General features: G+C 61.6%; 1 protein-coding gene across 18 annotated transcripts in view; it reads left to right on the top strand.

Annotated features, from left to right (window-relative positions):
* Nucleotides 1-19,104, top strand: part of CARD14 (caspase recruitment domain family member 14) — a 27,916-nt gene continuing 8,812 nt past the window's right edge. For 3 of the 18 annotated variants that reach the window (XM_053930632.2, XM_053930642.2, XM_053930643.2), the window contains exons 1-13: nucleotides 7-795; nucleotides 2,510-2,787; nucleotides 8,857-9,077; nucleotides 10,854-11,074; nucleotides 12,125-12,262; nucleotides 13,179-13,504; nucleotides 13,998-14,165; nucleotides 14,960-15,079; nucleotides 15,674-15,799; nucleotides 16,204-16,353; nucleotides 17,211-17,327; nucleotides 17,813-17,955; nucleotides 18,094-18,188. In XM_053930632.2, the coding sequence (XP_053786607.1) occupies nucleotides 10,864-11,074; nucleotides 12,125-12,262; nucleotides 13,179-13,504; nucleotides 13,998-14,165; nucleotides 14,960-15,079; nucleotides 15,674-15,799; nucleotides 16,204-16,353; nucleotides 17,211-17,327; nucleotides 17,813-17,955; nucleotides 18,094-18,188 (1,594 nt within the window). In that variant the 5' untranslated portion in view covers nucleotides 7-795; nucleotides 2,510-2,787; nucleotides 8,857-9,077; nucleotides 10,854-10,863. The other 15 variants (XM_053930644.1, XM_053930645.1, XM_053930647.1 and 12 more) reach the window with 12 other exon arrangements.

Consider the following 19,104-nt stretch of genomic DNA (forward strand, 5'->3'; position numbering starts at 1 on the left):
CGTCACGCAAAAGGGGAAGGCGAGCTTGCCGCAGGAAAAGGGGCAGGCTGCTGAGTCTCTGGCGAGATGCGAGCTCTCGCAGTATCTCGCGGGGGGCGTGGCCTCGCCCACCTGCTATAAAAGTTGCGGAGGCGGCGCGACGCTGACGTCTGCTACGTTAGGAGCAGGGTTTTTGTGGTTGAGGGGGAGTTACTTGCTTACTGGGTCCCCAGCGCCGGCCGAGCCAGGGCGGCCCTGCCTCGAGTGAGAATCTGGGCGCGGGCCCCCCAGCTTTTAAACGTCTATGCGGTGTCACTGGCCGGGCTCGGGGGGCGCCGGACACAACATGGGAAACGGGTTATTGCGCGTTATTACTGATGCCGGAAGGAAACGCTTGCTGCAAATACATTTCCAAAACTTTTTGGAAAACCTGGAATCAGCTCTGATGAGGTCGCCGTTTTTTTTTAATCCCTTAAAGAGAAGCCCCTACTCGGCGTCGAGTGTGGAGACAGGGCCACGCCTGGGGGTGTGTACACTGGGATCCGCCGACGTCTTGCCGCCCCGCCAACATACCCCGTTACGCCGACTTAACCCTACAGTTTCTTAAGTACCCGGGCGCTGAACCAGCCTCTCCGCCTCGCCCGTGTTCATTCTCTGTGGTATGAGAAGCGGCTTTTGTGAAAGTGGCGCTCTCACAGCGCCGGCCTTGCCCTTGCCCGTTGTTTTTCTTCGCTGGCCACGTCCTTAATCCTGGACCGCCTTCCAAGGAGCGCGGGAACTCGCTCCTGCTCTGAAGGTTCATTTAGTGAAAACTAGGTAATCGCTCAACCCGGCACGCGGAGAGGGCAGTGGGGTGTGACAGGTTGACAGCAAGGAAATGACAGCGGGCTTGCTTCTGTGAGGTTCTCGGTCCTCAAGAGAATCGCCTGAACAAGCGTGCCCGGCAAGGATGCCCGTATTAACCAAATATTTATTGTTCATAAAGCTGAATTCCTTCCTTAGACTTCCGGTAACATAGGAATGTAAGTTCTTAGGTTCTCTCGCTCTGCAGAGGACGTCCCGTCCTCCTCTGAGGTTGCACACTATGCTTTGTTAGCCGTGCAATAGGGCCGAGTTGTGAAATACAGATCGCTAAGATGGTAGAAGAAAAGAATGTAAAAGATCTCAATAACGTTTACGTTGCTTTGATGTGGAAATGACCATTTCAGATACGCTGAGTTAAATGTTACTTTAAGGTCACCTGTTTCTTTGTACTATTAAAACAGACACATTATGGAAACATTTTTCTTAAAGGTAAATTATTTAAGATTTTACTTATTTGTAGAGAGGGGAAGGGAGGGAGAAAGAGAGGGAGAGAAACATCAATGTGCGGTTGCCTGTCAGCGCCCCCTACTGGGGCCTGGCCCGCAACCCAGGCGTGTGCCCTGACTGGGAATCGAACCAGCGACCTTTTGGTTCACATCCTGCACTCAGTCCACTGAGGTACACCAGCCAGGGCACGTTATGGAACGTTTTGACATAGAAACATTTTACTTCACATGATATTCCTAGGGAAGGGCGCTGTTGTAAGTGCTTCAGGGCAGGGAAATGAGCAGGCCAGGCGCTGGGAAGAGGGCGAACGGGAGGTGGAACTGGAGGTGACGGAGAGCAAGTTCTGGAATGAGCGGGGAGGGAGCGATTGCCGGGCTCTCCTGCCAGTGTCCGCGGAGCGTGGCCTCTGTGACACTCGCTGGGCGTTTTTAAATCTCACTCCGGAGCCTCCTACCCTTGTCTTTTGCTTTCCCGCTTTCGTGTTGCTCCCTGCCATTTTCCTGGCCGTGTTCCTTTCCCTGTGTGGATGCACCTCCCGAAGGCCGCCTCCTTTTGTTTGGAGCCAATGCCCTTCCACTTCTTAGGCCAGAGTCCATGACAATGACGGGACCTGCCGGGGGGAACAGGTGTTGGGGTCCTCCCGGTGAGCAGTGCTCTCTGGAACAGCGGGGAGCAAAGCAGACTTGTCCTTGTCCTCCTTTGGATGAGTCTAATCTGGTGGGGTACCCATCCCTCAAAATACAGACTGCCTCTGGTGCCTTCCCTCCCACACCGTTATATTTGGGGCGAGAGAGTCTAATCGCTCTCCTGATTAGACTAATCTCAGGGAGGGCCCGTGTCTGGTTCCCCAAGGCTGCCCTAGCACACAGTAGGTGGGCCTGCATCCAGGGCAGGGAAGGTGGAGGCCAGGGGCCCGACCGTGCGGGAGCTCCTGGAGCTCAGGCCAGAGCCATGGGGCAGGCAGGAGCGGCTCTGTGGGCCGCACACCTGACGGGCCTGTTTCCCTGGGCCCGGCTGGACTCGGTCTAGACCGGCAAGGTGGCTCGTCTGGTCCTGGGGCAGGAGGAGGTTTGGGTGTAGTGCTCCTGGGCCAGGCTAGGTCTCCATGCGTCATCACCGTAGGAGTCGATGGCCTGGATCAGAGGGGCTGCCCCCAAAGAAGGGCTTCCTGCCAGCGACCCCACCCGATACTCAGTGGCAAACACGTGTTCCTTTCCAGGTGCGGCCCTCACCAGCGCCCTCCGCCGGTGAGGCACAGGATGAAGCCCAAAGCCCCGCCTGACCCCACCTGACTGGACCGCGGACCCCTCACTGCCAGTGTCCAGCATGAGGCGGCAGATGTACGTGGAACGTCTGTGGGCGGCAAAAGGGACAGATGGCGCTGCCCTCCCAGAGCTGCGCTGCAGGAACGGGCCAGCCCAACAAAGCGCACAAACAGCGACGTGACTGCAGTGTCTACAGCCTCTGTGATGCGAATGGAATGAGGCCAGCGGGGAGGTGAGCGGGTTGCGGGCACACCAGGGGTGGTGGCAGGAGGAAGGCACCCCCCGGGGTTGTGAGAGGAAGTGGCCGTGGCAACACCCCAGGAAGAGTGTTCTAGGAAGAAGGGACAGGGGTTCAAAGACCCATAGGTGGGCAGGGTATCAGCACGACCCAGGACCACAAGGCCAGGGTGGTGGCGGCAGGGTGAATGTGGGCAGGTGGGAAATGGGGGTGGGGGCAGGGACAGGGCAGGGAAGGTCTCGCAGATAATGAAATGGCATTTGAATGCGTCACGGTTGCCCTAGCAGCCACCGCAGAGTGCTCTGTCCTCGGGGGGACGGGAACCCAGGGTGCCCCAGGATGAAAGATGACTTGGCTCTACAAGGGAAAGACAGGGGTTCTTGTTCTCTGGAGGCTATAAGCTCCAGGTGGGGAGGCAGGCAGGAAACCAGCAAGGAACTGGAATACATAGTGTGTCGAGGAGCAGTGGGTCCCCAACATGCAGTACAGAAAAATGAACTGGGGGAAGGGGGAGGGAGCGCATGGGGAGGGGGGCTATGATTTTAAATAGAATGGCCTGGAAAGGCCTCGCTGGGAAGGCAGCTCTTATGTGGAGTCCTGATGGAGGCAAGGGAAAGTCTTTGCCTGCAGCGAGAACGGCAAGTGCAAAGGCCCTGGGGCAGGCGTGTGCACACACATCAGACTCGCAGGGAGGCCCCGTGTGTGGAGCAGGTGAGTGGAAATGAGGGTAACAAGCAGGGCTTGTGCTTGGGTGGTGGGGAGGACTCAGAGGCTCATGGACCGAAGAGAATGGCCTGACCAGACCCCCAGTGGCTGTGGTGGGAGGGTCGCTCTGCTGGCTGCGTTGAGAGCTGACGCTGGGGGCCAGGGAGGAGGCGGTTAGGAGATGATTGCAGGGCTCCAGGTGAGTGGCGACCCGGACAAGCCATGCAGGTGTCCCCCAGGTGAGCATTCTGGGTGTGCACTTGCAGAGGAGGAGCAGGATGGTCACCCCGGCCTGAGAGGTAACGGGGGGATGCCGATTCTGGGCGGACCACTGGCGTTGCTTAGCTGCGCCCCTGCCTACCACGAGAACTGGGGAGGGTCCCCAGAGTGGGTCCCGGTGGTGCGGGACTCTTTCTGAGGGATTTGCGAGGGGCCAGGCCGACCGTTCGCACACAGTGGGAGGATCTCCCCTGCAGTCGGAGCAGGGGCCAGGGCAGTTTCCAGAAGGTTCCCATGGTGCCCACAAAGGCAGAACGACAGCCATGCCGTGAGAATGCTCGGGAGCTTTGGTGACGCAAGGAGCCCATGTGAGACATCACTTCCCTGGGCAGGGCTGGTGGGACGCGCCTGCCAAACCTGCCCGCCCGCTGCTTGTCAGCAGAGACTGCCCCAGTCCTCGGTCACAAGGGGCAGGGCAGTCGGTCCGCCTGCAGCAGTGTGGAGTCGGTCCCACGAGAGCAGGTCAGCACACCAGGGGGGGGTGGACAGGCCTAGAGTGGGGTCTGGGGGCCGTCCTGGGGGAACTCGAGGGGCAGCTTCTTCCCCCGAAGGAGGGGGTGCTGCCCTGTTGGTGGTCCCTTCCTCCCAGAGGACGGGCTGGGCTGGGCTGGGTGAATGAAGGATGCTCTGCTTTGTTCTCTGTCCATGAAGGAAGGGGAGGGGGCGTTCCCAGTTCAGGTGTGGTGTGGAGAGGACCTGCTGCCCGTCTTGGTGGTGAGGGCTGAGCAGACATGGAAGGTGGCACTTTGGTGGCGGATTGGAGCTGAGGGGGGTGAGGGGGCACTGCCTCTTCCTTTGTGCTTGCTGCCCACCTGCCTCACCCACCACATTGAGGATCGCCAGACCCCTGGGTGCTCTCCAATGCACTGCTCCGCGTCGTGGGGGCCTGTGCGAGCGCACCCCCCCCAGCCTCACAGGCGAGGCACGAGACTGGGCCTCAGGGTACAGGGCAGAGAAGGGGAGGGCCAAACAGGAAGGCCCACGTCCGAGACACTCAGGCGAGAAGAAGTCTTCTACACAGTTGGAGCACCCTTGGGGGTCTCTGCTAGGGTAGGACCCCCCCACCTGACCTGGGGCTGAGCTGCAAAGAGACCCTTCCATTTCTATTGCCATTTGGGGTCCACTGGGAGCTGCTTTGCTGCAGGAAGAACGGGCCAGAGTGGCCACTCTTTGGCCGCAGACACTTAACATCCGAACCCCAATACGGCTTTGAGGGGCCCAGGAGCCAGGAGCAGTTGGTTAGGCCTCAGAGGGTCCTGAAGATATCTCTGTCTGCAGCTGTCCGGGCAAGGCAGCTGCCAGCTTGAGCTGGCCCCGACTCTGTGCTCGCTCGGACAGGAGAGGCCTGAGAAAAGCCAGGTGCTCTCGGACCCTGCATGGGAGGCTAGTGGGGCAGGGGTGGCCCTCCCAGAGCTGGCTGCCACCCTGGCCCAGCCTGGTGGGTCCTGGTCACCGGGCCCCTCAGGACCTGCATGCCTGGACCTCCCAGGGTTTCAGCTGCGTGCTGGTCTGGGCCGCGGTGTAATGTAACACAGACACCGGGCCAGAGGGCACCTTGCTAAAGACAGAAGATATTCAGTGAGCTCGAATTTTGGGGTCACTGACTCCTGGACCCAACCTTATCCAGGGCCATTGGCCCCAGTCAGAGTAAAGGCTTCTCACCCTCTCGAGCGAGGATCAATGGTGTTAAAACGGATGCTTTGTGAGAAAATTTGGGGGAAAGGGGAGGTTTTATAAAGATGCTCCACTCTCCTTCATTAAGTAGAAGGTTAAATCCTGTCCCAGGAGTGAGAAGCGGCCGCCCTGCCCACCGACCCAGGCCTGGGCCAGCCAGTCCTCCTGCCCGTCCTCCTGGCTTTTCCAGAACTCTCCGCAGTCAGCAGCCCCTGCTGCCCGCGGCCCCCTGCCACACTCTCCCTGCCCACAGGTGCCAGTGTGGGCCCTCCTCGCAGGACCGAAGGAAAGGCAGCAGAGAGCTGGTCCTCTGGGCGCCTGTGCCGCCTCCTCTGTGACACTTGGTTGCCCACACTGTGTCACTGTGAGTAATCACGCCAGGGCAGGAAGTGCCCCAGGCAGCATGGGACGGAAGGACTGGACACGCTGGCTAGTTGAACTGACGGTGTTTTCTGAAATCCTGACTCTATGGTCTTATGGAGCCCACGCTTACTCGTTCTAAAAGTTCCATCGGCAACAAAAAAGGAGGCATCAGGTGTCCTCTAAAATTATACCAACATGAATATGACAATTGTGGGCACCCATGAGCAGCGTCCCAGAATATGCGCACTCAGTCTCTGTCCCTCTGTGTCCTTGTCCTACAAATCTGAGTGGTGGATGGGGCAGAGGGGTGGGCGAGTGTGTAGACCGAGGGACACCCCAACGCTGTTTTACAACGAGCCACGTTCCATGTGGTTTAAAAGTAAAGTTTACATTTTACTTAAATTTCAAATTACTTTGAAAACAATGGCGGAATGGCTGAGGGTGGTGGAGCTGCTTCTCCTCCACAGGACTTCTCCTGAAAGACGCCCGCGGAGGCTGGGGTGAGTGGCGCTGGGCCCCAGGACAGTCGGTGTGGCGATTGTTGTCCCTTCTCCTCTCAGCACGGGGACTGAAACTGAGACTCTGCGGCACACCAAAAATGTGTGTTTTTGCCAATCTGACCAAAAAATAGGTATCATTTTGATTCATTTACAAAAAATGATAATAGTAATTACCTACCTTTTTGGCTCCAAGGGGACTTTTTAAAAATCAGGTGCCTATACTTGTACAGAAGGATTTCTGGTACCAAGAATTAGCCAATCGGACCCAACCTTGGTATGCGGCGTGGCCAATAGGATGCAGCTCTGCCACGTGACCCACATGCTTATGGTTCACGACCACCGTTCACACTGCACGGCTGCTGTTGTATTGGTCTTGTCATTCTTTGTTGTTTTGTTTTATATTCTTTTTTTTCAATCCTCACCCGAGGATATGTTTATTGATTTTAGAGGAGAGAGGGGGAGAGAGAGAGAGAAAAGCATTGATGGGAGAGAGTGATGGGTTGAATCCTGTAGACGCCCCAACCAGGGTGGAACCCGCGCCTCCTGGTGCGCAGGGTGACACTCCAGCCACCTGAGCCACCGGCCAGGGCTGTGGTCATTTGTCTACCTGACAGCCTGAGGGAAAGCAGGTCAGTGCGTGTGGTTGATTCCTGCAGCACGCCTGTTGAAAGTGGCTGAGTTAGAGACATCACAGAAAATCGACAGCCTCGTTGGAGACAGCGTCCACCCCTGGCCTGAGCTCCGGCGGCCGTCTCCCTGCACGTCCTGCCCTCGGCTCGGCGTGCTACCACTCGCCCCGTTTTGCTTTGTCAAGGTAGAGAACCTCCCCGTAGGATTTCAGGACCGTGGTGCCCACAGAGCCCAGTCCTAGGTCTGCAGTCAGGCCCGGTGTGCGCCACGCAGCGAGGTGCACTCGCAGGGGCCCCGCTCTCTTCCTGGACCCCCAGGCCCCTGGGTGGTCACCCTGCCCTGCCGATTGGAGAACTCCCTTTGGTGGACGGTGTGGGGACTTCAGGGTGCTGTCTTTGACCTCCCCAGACTTCTCCCACAGAGAGTCTCCTCCCCCTTCAGATGGGCAGACAGTGGGGAGGACGCTTGGGCCACTGCCCCTGCCCTCTGCGCCCCTCCACTGGCTTCAGGGATCGTCTGACATTTTTCAAAGTTTTTGGCAGAAGGTTCTTTCCTTTCCACCTATTCTCGTTAAAAATAAATAAATAAGATCTTTAAAAAAACGATTTTATTTATTTATTTTTAAAGAGGGGAAGGGAGGGAGACAGAGGGAGAGAAATATCAATGCGTGGTTGCCTCTGGCACGCCCCCTACTGGGAACCTGGCACACGACCCAGGCCTGTGCCCTGACTGGGAATCAAACCCTTTGGCCCGCAGGCCAGCGCTCAGTCCCCTGAGCCACAGCAGCCGGGGCTCTTCTTCCCTTTCTTTAAACAATGTTCGGCTCACTCTGTGAGGCAGAGGGGGAGATTCTGCGAGTCTGGTCACTCGGCACCTCCGCCACTGGGACCGACCTCCCATGCTGGGTCTGCCCTGGGATCTCTGCGTCAGAAACGATAGGAAGGAGGCGGCAGTGCTCATGCATGTGTCATCTGGGTTGTCCTCTAAGAAGGCGCCAGGGGAATCCCCAAGGCCTGTGCTCATGAGGGAGACCTTCCTCGGTCACAGGAGGGGCAGCCAAGGGAGCAGGGATGCTGGAATGGGGACATAGCAGACGGAAGGGGGAGCCCGGCAGGGGATGCTCAGCTTCTGGGCCCAGCAGGCAGCTCCTGCTACCTCCAGGGTGGAGGACCGGAGCTTGGGGTGCTGGACAGTCAGGGTGCCCACAGGCCCAATCTGGGCTGAAAGGAAGGAGAAAGACCAGGAACAGCCGGTGGCATGGACGTCTGGGTGCTGGCCTCAGGGAGGCAGGGCCAGCCAAGCCACTGAGGGGGCAGCCTCACCACCTCCCCTTTCTGCGTCCTGTCCAGGTGAGGCCAGACGGCATGGCCAGGGATGGTGGCCAGAGGCTCTGAGATCTTTCAGTTTTTGTTTTGTTTTTTTAAAGATTGCATTTAGTTAATTTTAGATGAGAAGGGAGAGAGAAAGTGAAGGAGAAAAACATCGATCAGTTGCCTCCTGTGCACGCCCTGACCAGGGACCGAACCCACAGCTCTATGGTACGTGGCTTGGCACTCCGACCACCGAGCCACCCGGCCAGGGCCTTTCTGGTTTTTAGAACACAGCTCTGTCGGGATATAACTCATGCGCTGCACAACTCGCCCGTTTGCGGAGCACAGTTCACTGGCTCCAGTCGCTGGGGCCCCTGCCACCACAGCCAGACCTAGTACAGCCGGGGGGCCCCTGCACATTGGTAACCGTGGCACCTGCCGGCAACCCTGGGCATTGGAGGCTTCAAAGCCCAGCTTTCTTTGAGACGCCTGCTTCCTCGGGCTGAGTAAGCGTCTGTGTTTACTGAACGAACCACAAGGGTGAAAGGTCTGTCCCCTTGTTTCCCGGATCTAAGTTTGTCTTTTTCCCCGCCTTGCACTAGTCTTCTGGTCCTGAACTTTGAGTTTTGGAGCAAGTCACGAGGCGTGAAAGAGTCGTCAGGTCGCCTCGGCACTGGTTTGGCAGGCTCTTCCTGCCCCGTCCTGTCCCGCTCGCCCAGAATCCTGCAGAGGAGGCTGCAGCCACGCCTGGCCCAGAGGAGGGGACTCTGGGTCCCCTTCCACCGCGGGCAGTCCCTGCACAGACGGACGTGAGCATCTCACGGTGAGTGTGCTGTGACCGGGCCCTGGGAGTGGGCTGTGGGGGGCCGCCCGGGCTTCCTCGTGTCTGCGGTGACTCGCTCCGGTTCCTGAGCATGCCTGGTGTCCACACCTCTTCAAGAGGCGCCAGCCAGGGCAGCCTGTCCCCACAGGTGAAAAGAGCCAAGTCACAGGCATCCTCGGGTGCAAGAGTCACGTCCCGCCTGTGCACAGGGCGTCACGGCACCGAGTATGATGGGAAAAGTAGACACAAGGCCACGCCCAGCCACAGGGCCATGGAGAAGTCTCCTGCACTGTGTCCCTGTCACCAACTCTGGCTCACAGCTGCGGAAGGCGGATGTGGCCTCGGCGTGTCCCTGCACCGAGCCCCCGATGCCTGTGGCCGGTGGTGCGCTGCCCAGGGGACACGGTGAAGTGAGAGTGAGAACCCTGCCTGGTGCCGTGCGCTGCTGGGCCGAGGGGCCGGGACAGCGGGGACTGATCTCTCTCTAAGGCTGCGTCTCCTTACGAAGGGATCCGAAGTCCCAGCTGTGGGCGGGTTGGGTGGGGGCACGTGGATATCCGTCCTGTTGTTGGCAGGGCTTTCTTACGGGCGTGAGGCGGCCCGCAGGCTGCAGACATTTCAGATGCTTTAGATGCATTAATAGGCTCAAGAGCTTGTGTCAGGGCTTGTGGGGGGGCAGTACCGGAGGGGAGAGATGGAGGCAGCGGCTGCAGAGGTGGGAGGGAGGCTGGGAGGAGCCCTTGGAGGTAGTCGTGCCCCCTGGGACGTGGAACTGCGGACATTCTGGGCTGTGACTGAGCTGCCTCAGGGGCTTTACCCACACAGACCTGGACCTCGGGATCTGCCCGGGCCCAGTGCAGCTCAGCCCTCAGAGGCCGCTCAGCCATCTCCTCCTGGCCAAGGGGGTGTGGCCTTTCCTACTCACCCCGAGTTAGGTCAGTTTTTCAAAAACTTGTATTTATTCATTTTCGGAGAGAGGGAGAGAAGTATCATTTTGGAGAGAGAGAATGTGTGGTTGCCTCTCACGCGCCCCCAGTTGGGGACCTGCCCTGCAACCCAGGCATGTGCCCCGACTGGGAATCGAACCCTTTGGTTCACAGGCTGGCACTCAGTCCACTGAGCCACACCAGCCAGGGCCAGCCAGCTCGGTTTTATAGTGGTCAAGGATGTGCTATTACAGTGTCACCCCCCCCACACACACACACACCTACACGTCCCTCAGGTGCCCCAGCACGAGTGTCCCCTGTGCCAGGCACAAGCAGCAGCCTCCCACGTGAGCACCTGGCCCCCCGGCCCTGCGACGTGGGCCCAGCTCGCAGCCTCACGCTCACCCAGGGCACTGTCTCAGGGCTCCCCAACCTTCAGCCTCAGGAGCCTTTCCAGACGCCTTCCCCTGGGCGCCCTGCCCTGCTGTGTGCCTGTCACAGCGGTGCTGCTGTCTGTCCCCATGCCCCTGTCGACGATGCATCTGGTCTAGGCCCACCTCCCCAGCCAAGCCCCCAGGCGGGGGCAGCAGCCTGTGTGTTAGAGGCAAACCCAGTCTCCCGAAAGCAGCATGAACCCAGGTCCCTCTCTGCCCCGGGTACTGGATCCATGTCCCTCCCTCTGGTCCCTGGGCGCCAGGGCCAGAGCAGGTGTCACTGTCCTCTCCGAATTGGCCATTTCCTTCCCTGCCTGTGACGAGGGGAAAGGTGGCTTGCAAGGGAAGACCCCCCGCCCCCCGGCCCAGGAGCCGCGGCACTGGGTGCAGCCCTTCTCACCGCCCTTTCTGCCCAGGGTGCCAGGCATGGCGGGGCTGCGCCGCACAGAGTCCTCGCTGACAGCCCTGGACGAGGAGACGCTGTGGGAGATGACCGAGAGCCACCGCTGCAAGATCGTGCGCAGCGTCTGCCCCAGCCGCCTCACGCCCTACCTGCGCCAGGCCAAGGTGCTGGGGCAGCTGGACGAGGAGGAGGTGCTGCACAGCCCCCGGCTCACCAACAGCGCCATGAGAGCTGGTGAGGCCGCGCCCGGGCGGGCATCGCCCCGCCGCCTCTCCGCCCAGCCAGGGGCTAAGGGGGCTGAGTTCCGGACGCTGGGCCCCATAGAGAGGGTGGCCTCGAGCAGCACAAATGGCGCTCTCACAGTTCAGCGCTAATGCCTGAGATCTGGGTGCCGGCAGGGCCACGCCCCCTCTGAGGGCTCCAGGGGAGGGTCCTTCCTGCCTCTTCCAGCTGGGGGGGCAGGGCCCCGGCGGTCCTCCGCTCGTGGGCCCATCACCCCAACCTGTGCCCGTCTCACGCGGCCTTCTCCGAGGGCCTCCTCTCCTGTCTGTCTGTCCGAAGGACGCCTGTCGATGGGTTCCGGGCCCGCCCAGGTCGTGCAGAACCCTCCCCTCGACATCGGTCACTTCAGTATGCCTGCAGAGACCCTTTCCCCCATGAGGTCCTTTTGGCAGGTTCCCGGTGGACGTACCCTGGGGGCTGCCTTCCACCTGTTCCAGATGTCTCTGGAGCCCATGCCGGCGGGTGGGCAGGCTGTGTTTGTTCGCCCATAAACGGGGAAGCTTGTGGCTTCACCCTGTGGGGTTTCTGCTGGGCTGTGTGAGAGCCTGGGCCACAGACAGCCGCCAGGGACTGGCAGCTTGTGACACGGGCTCTGTCTGCCTGCTGCCTGATGAACCCCAAGCACAGGAGAAATGCGTCCAAGCTCCTGCTCCCAGCCGAGAGCAGGGGGCCTGTGCGGGCCCAGCCCTGGGTGCTGCTGTGGGCTTCCTTCCCCACACAAGTGCAGCACGCACGGGTAGGCCTGAGAGCATCGTCATCTTCCTTAGTTTCTTATTTCCAACCCTTCGCACTCGCTCTTAGTTGTTGCTCAGTAAGTGTCAGTCTCGCCCTTGTTGAGACAGACTGCTACCGCGTGAACCCGAGGAGCCTAGGGGAGCAGTCAGGGCCTGCCCTGCTCTGGAACCCTGATTCCCAGATGTGCAAGGCCCCTGTCCATGGCCCCTTGTGGGGGGCCGCCCCCCCCCCCCCCCCCCGTTAGCCAAGACCTTTCTGTCTCCCAAGGACACTTGCTGGACTTGCTGAGGACGCGAGGGAAGAACGGGGCCATCGCCTTCCTGGAGAGCCTCAAGTTCCACAACCCCGACATCTACACCCTGATCACCGGGCTGCGGCCGGACGTGGACAGCAGCAGCTTCAGTGGTGAGCGGGCGGCAGTCTCCGGGAGGGCTTGGTGGGGGCTCCTCGGTGCTGCTGGCCTCTAGGAGCCTCTGGGGTCCCGCCTTGCTAGTTTGCTGTTCCCCATGCTTTTCCTGCCGCCTGCAGGCAGAGGTTGCGTCCCTACGCCCCATCCAGCACTCTAGAGTGAGGGGAGCCCCCAGCTAACTGTTGTGGGTGTGGGGAGGAGCCCAGGGCCTTGGGCTCTAAAAGGAAAGTCTGTCCCTAATTAGCCAGCACCAAGAAGGGCCCCCTCATGGTCACGGGGCGCAGGCAAAGGGGAAGTGTCCTTTCCTGGGGCACCCTAGGCTCAGGGCAGAGGGCAGCCCAGTCCTAGGGTCCCAGCCTGGCTCTTGCGGGGGCCCACCCGCACAGAGAGGTGCCCGCCAGGCTGTGGCGGGCGGGTGGAGTGCAGGCTGCAGCCCTCTCTGCATGTGCTCAGGCCTGGCTTGGGGGCAGGTGGGACCACTCTGTTAAGGGAGTGATTTTAGGCTTCCCTGGAGGAGCTGGTGAAAGACTGGGGTGTCCTGAGGAGTGGCCAGGGGTCACTGAGGACCAGCCGGGGAAACACGCCGCCCGCCTGGCCTCACAGCCGAGTGTGTGCCACTTAGAGACGTGATTACAGACTCCGCTCCTCGTTGTGGTCGTGGGACGACATCAGAACGAGCCCAGCTGGACAGACGAGGGGCAGCCGGGTCTGAGCGGCAGGGTGACATGGGGAAGCCTGACACCAGAGTCTCGAGTCACAGTTCATTTACCAAAAGTCGAGTGCAGTTCAGCCAGGAAGGAGATGGACAGACCAGGGTGGGACCCTCTTGAGAGTCTGGGTGCAGGAAGCAAAGCCCTGGAGGACTAGGTGGGGGCTGAGGTAGTGATGCCTAGGCCCCCCCCTCCCCCACAGGGCTCATGGAGACGTCCAAGCTGACCGAGTGCCTGGCCGGGGCCATCAGCAGCCTGCAGGAGGAGCTGAGCCAGGAAAAGGGGCAGAAGGAGGCACTGGAGCAGCAATGCCGGCGGCTGCAGGAGCGGCTGCGGGAGGCCGAGGCCCACGCCGAGGGCCTGAGGCATCTGGCGGCAGATCACGGCCGCATGAAGCGCGAGGTCAGCGCCCACTTCCACGAGGTGCTGAAGCTGAAGGACGAGATGCTCAGCCTCTCGCTGCACCACAGCAACGCGCTGCGGGAGAAGGAGCTGGCCGCCACGCGCTGCCGTGGCCTGCAGGAGGAGGTGCTGCTCTCCACCCCACCTCAGGGCCTCTGCACCACTGGCCCACTCAGGACTCCCCCCTCCCTCCCTCAGGATGCCGTCCTGCCCCGCCAGCCTAGGCCCAGGCACCCGGGCAGGGGGCTGGCCCTTCTCCTCACCCCCAGGGCCCTCCCTTAGTCCAGGGGCACGGAGCCTGCCCTGCATTTCCCCAGGACTGGCTGGTGTGTGCGCACGTGGGGCGGCCGGCCCGCCTGTGTTTGGGGGTGGGTCTGGCTCTTCTTGTCTCTGCAGCAGTGGACACCCTGGGCCCCATACCCATCCAGCTGCCGTACCCTGGGGACAGTGGGCCTTGGTCTCCCTCCCGACTTCCTCAGCTGGCCCTGGACCGGGGCCAGAGGCTGGAGTGTCACTAGGAGCCCCCTCGAGCCCGCACAGGCACGCAAGCACACACACGAGCACATATGTGCACACGCACATTGTCCCCCGCTCACGTGGCCGGCCCCTCCCCCGGCAGCTGTACCTGACGCAGCAGGAGCTGCAGCGAGAGAGGCTGGCTGCCTCCTGCGAGCAGGAGTTTCGGGAGCGGTCCCTGAGAACAGCTGACGGCCTGGAGCCCGCAGCTGAGGAGCTGAGCCGCCTGCAGGAGGAGAATGAGAAACTCCGATTGCTGACCTTCAGCCTGGTAGGTCCCAGTCGCCCCAGCAGGGCCGCCTTCCTCCCTGTGGCCCTCAGGCCCCGGCATTCTTGCCAGGCGTGCCCCCCACCCCCCGCCCGACCCAGTGACATGAAACCCAGCGATGCAGATGCAGTCCTGTGGCTGCCCCGGACGCTGGCGGAGTGACAGAACACCCAGCCCAGCTCCTCCACTGCGGCCATGCTGTTTTGGAGTGGGTGGGCTGGTTGCAAGTAACGGGGTCACTTTAAAATTGGGGGTACAGGGAATGAAGCCCATCTGTCTGCAGAACGTGCTGCACTGCAGAGAGGGAGCTTCAGGGCACAGAGGGACGAGGGGCACCGCGCCCTGGAGTTATGCCCACCCTGAGTTCCCTTCGTCTGTTCCTCTGAATCAACAAGCACCCATCCTCGAGCACAGCCTTCAGCAGACACCCCTGGGCGCAGGCCCGGCCTCCCCGTGGCTCAGGCGGTGCCAGAGCTCCTGACCTGCCTGCAAAGCGGCCCCAGCAGGGCTGGTGTCAGCTGGTGGCTCCCTCTGTCTGAGGGAGCGGCTGCAAGTGCCTAAAGCAGGAGATTCTGTCCTAAGAGGCCTCAGCTTCCAGCACTTCCCACCTTCTCGGCCAGCCAGGCACCACAGAGCCGAGGTGCAGGTTTCCCACCTGGACAGACAGTAATGTCGCCACCTCCGCCCCCCACCGGGCCTTCAAGCTTCCTAGTCTTGGGACGAGCTGCTAGGGATGCTTCCCCAGGGGCAGGCCTGCCGGCGGGGCGGGGCCCTGGGCTGAGCTCTCCTTGCACCAGGCGGAGAAGGACATTCTGGAGCAGAGCCTGGATGAGGCCCTGGAGAGCAAGCAGGAGCTAGTGGACCGCATCCACTCTCTGAGGCAGCGGGCGGTGGCCGCCGAGAGGCAGCGAAAGCAGGTGACTCTCTCGGGCTTTGCGCGTCCAGGGCAGGGCTGCGTGCTGGGGAAGACGGCTTCTTTAGTCTGTGCTGAGCTCAGAGCAGGGTTTGCCTAACTAACACGTTGTCTGCTTGTCCACGTGCTCCTTTGCCAGAGCTGCGTGCACACCTGCGCACAGTCTGAAAACAGAGGTCCCGGCTGGTGGGCGGGGCAGTGAGGAAACGGGCGGCCAATGGGCGGTGAGAGCAGAGCACGTCATGGGGGGGCCCAGGGTGGTGCCAGGGACCCGCTGAGCTGCTGCAAATGGTGAGGGTGGGTGGCGGCGAGAAAGGAGCCAGCAGGCGAGAGGGAGGGCGAGGCAGGTGGAGGGAAGTTGTGTGTGTGCCCTGGGCACAGAATGAGCAGAGCCACTGCAGGTGCCGCACCCACGTGAGCTGTGGTGGCCCGACTCCGGTGTGCTTGCTGGGCACAGCCACTCTGCAGGGCTCCTGGGCACCGATGCACAGGGGACGAGCGTGAATTCCCCTTGTTTCTCCCTGGAGCTGCCCCCGAGGCGCCCCATCCCACCCATCCTCCCAGCCGTGTCTGTCCCCCCCGCCCCCGCCCCGTGCAGTACTGGGAGGAGAAGGAGCAGACCCTGCTGCAGTTCCAGAAGAGCAGGGTGGACTGCGAGATCTACAAGGAGAGGATGGCCGCCCTGCAGGGCCAGCTGGCGGAGCTGCAGAAGGAGCGGGACCAGGTACCTGGGAGGCAGGCAGGCCCCGAGAGAACAGGAGCTTGTGGCTGAGGGCTGGCCGTCTGCCTCACACCACTGGCCCTGCCCTCGGGGGCCGCTGCTTCCAGATTTGGGGTCTCTCAACCCCCACCCTCGTCCCCTGCTGACACGTGCTCACTGTCCAAGACTAGAGGTCACGTGTGCCTCCTTTCGTTCTCTGCACACCCGTAGACCTGGGGGGGGGGGGTGTTAAGTCTGCTCACATGACACCGTGGTAAACCAGGTTGTGTGCCCGTTGGGTGAGCTCGGTGCTTACTGCATACAGAACCAATGCAGACAACAGACCGGTGGCTTTCTCTGGCTGGGACTCCTGTGTGGTGCCTCCACGGCCGTTCACACTCTGGGCGCCCTCCTGTCTTCGCCCACAGGCCTACTTGGCCCGGGACGCGGCCCAGGTGGAGATTTCTCAGAACCTGACGGAGAAGGACGCCCTCCGCAGGAAAGTGTTCGAGCTGACGGACCAGGTCTGCGAGCTGCGCCAGCACCTCCGCAGGCTGCAGGCCGAGTCCTCACAAGGGGTGAGCACTTCTCTACCCGGTGGATGCTGGGAGCAGGGCCAGGGCTGGAGGCCCCTGGGCAGCGTGTGTGTGTTGGGGGGGGGGCGAGCTGGCCACGCACACCCCCACTGGAGCTGGGACTGCATGCTGGGTCCTGTGAGGGGCCGTGCTGTCAGACACTGAAGACGCACCAGTGGGCAGCTGGGACTGCCCCTGCTCCCGCTTCACGATAATGTTGTGCACACCGTGGAAGGGTAGCCTAACAGAAGGTTCTGGAGCCCGTAAAGCATGGTGTGGGGATGAGGAAAGGAAGCAGAGGGCAGAATCAAACTCAAACAGCTATAAAACCTCTAGTTACGACGTAGCTGGCAGCTCCAGCACCAGGCGCCCTAGCGGGCGGGTGAGACTCCAGGGAAGTGTCTGGGGGCCAGGGCGGGGTGGGGCGGGGAGGCAGAGCCGGACCGTCCCCTCCTGCGCAGGGCCCCCCGCCCTTCCTCCTGCACCCCCAGCCCTCATCAGCCATGATGAACACACACCCGCAGAGCAGGCGGACCCCGACTGCCGACTGCTGCGTCTGATTGCTTGGGGGCCCCCAGGGCGCTGTGGGCAGCGTATGGACGAACGTTACGCACACGTCATGTGCCGTTGTGTAAGCGGGAGAGCAGCGCGTGTGGCCTCGACAGCAGTGGAGGGCCCTCGCCAAGCCCGCTGCTGTGTCCCCTGGGTGATCAGCTGGTTCCAGGCTGGGCAGAAGGGACATAATTGCTTTGCCTGGAAGTCCAGGAGAGGAGGGGGCAGGGAGGTGCTGACTGAGTAGAAACGTCGAGAGCATCCGAGGGGAACTTCTGAACTAACCAGCCCGTCGGGTGTGTTTGCAGCCCAAGCGGGAAGCGGGGCCCAGGGAGCCCTGTCGGCGGGGGAAGCAGCGACTCGTGCGCATGTTCGCAGTCTGCCCCCGGGACGACAGTGACTGCAGCTGCCTCAGCTCCTCCGAGGTACGGCCAGTGCGCCCTGCGCTGCTGGGGATGCACCAGGTGCAGAGAGAAGGGGCCCGACACGTAGTAGGTGCTGAAAAGCTACTTAAGTGGACGGGGGCTGCATCCAGGCCTGCACAATACACCTGGCGTCCTTGGGCCCCCACTCAGCACCTTGCTCGTTTCGCCTGTCCGCACATGGCCCTCACTGGCCAGTCACCTGGTCTCCCGGGGCCTCTGTCGCTCTGTGTGTCGAGTGGGACGGTGTGGCAGGTATCACGGCTGTACCATGAGAACCAAGCGATAGAAAGTTCAGAGAGCAGCCAATAGGGTGCTGGCATGTAGTAGGTGCTCAACTAATGTGTCCTGGCTGTGTGCTCCACCCTCCCTTCCCTCTCACCTCCTGGCCCTGACTATGGGGGCCATGGCTCATTCCCCCCTCCCAGCAGGGAGGGGCACAGGGGTCCCATGTGGGCTCCGCGCTGACCCCGCTGCTTACCCGCCAGTCTCAGCTCTGGTCCGACCTGAGCGCTGCGTCCAGCCGTGAGCTGGTGGACAGTTTCCGCTCCAGCAGCCCTGTGCCTCCCAGCCAGCTGTCCTTGTATAAGCGAGCCGCAGAGGACTTGCAGGACAAGCCCTGGTCTTCCAGGTACAGAGGGACAGATGTCCGGGTCAGAGGGTGCGGCCCCCTGGTGGCTCGCAGGGGGAAGGGCCTGGCAGGTGCTGGGGGCTCTGGGTCCGAGACTGGGAGCCGGCTGTGTGGCCCGAGCTGTCTCCCTCTTCGCAGCAGCTTCCCGGAGACCCTGGAGGTGGACCGGGGAGCTTCCCCCGAACCTAAGGCAGGCGATGCAGACCTGGATTACGAGATTATAGACAGAGCAGGTGAGTGCTCCCCTCCGCCAGTCTCTGCAGCCCCCCCCGCCCTGGACTGAGCCTGGATCTTCAGGGAGGCAGGTGAGATGGCCAGGCCTCTCTCCAGCGGCTGGGCAGAGAGAAGTGAGCTTGACCACCGCCCTGACCAGGGCCCGGCCACTCTGCACCCTGGGTGTGCTTTCTGTCGCCGGCTGGAGGCCGGGGGGTGGATCTGTCTCCGCGTCCAGCCCAGATCGATGCTGTCTCTGCCCGTCCCTGCTCTGGACAGTGGGCTCTCAGGCCTCCCAGGGACAGCAGGTGGCAGTAGGCTGCAGTCCCCTCGCTCCTGGCCCAGGCACCTGCAGGAGCCTCCCTCCTGTGTGTAGGCACTTGAGACCTTCCCATTTCTCCTGTGGCTTATTCTCCTATCTGTGACCTAACTGGCTCTCTCCTCTCAAGCCTGGGCCCCTCAGGGACAGCCTCCTTACCTCTCCCACCCTGCACATTCACTCCAGGTGTGCCTCGCACACAGTAGGTGCTCAGCACTGTCTCTGGAATTCACCTTATGGCCACCAGGGGGCGCACGCACCCCATGCTGGTCCACCCAGTGGCACCTGTGTGGTGGGGCTGTGGGTCACATGACCAGAAGCCTTACCTCTTCCGAGATCCTTAGTGGTTTTATTTGTAAGTAACTGATGAACTGAGGGGGTGCACCCAGGTGGATCTGGCCTGGTGGTCATTGTGCTCTCCTCCCGCCATGAACCCGCATCGAGCCCCCTTCACGCCCTGGCAGCGGGAGTGGCCTCGCACACCCCAGGGTGTCTAGTCGGCTTCCCTTGGTTTGCACGTAGTGAGGGAGACTTTTGCCTGTGAGCCAGCGGCAGGTGACAGGCCGCTGTCCACCGTCTGCAGGCTCTGGTCCTCTGGGTGGGCGGGAGGTCCACCA

This window comes from Desmodus rotundus, chromosome 9 (genome assembly GCF_022682495.2).
Source record: "Desmodus rotundus isolate HL8 chromosome 9, HLdesRot8A.1, whole genome shotgun sequence".
Lineage (NCBI taxonomy): Eukaryota > Metazoa > Chordata > Mammalia > Chiroptera > Phyllostomidae > Desmodus > Desmodus rotundus.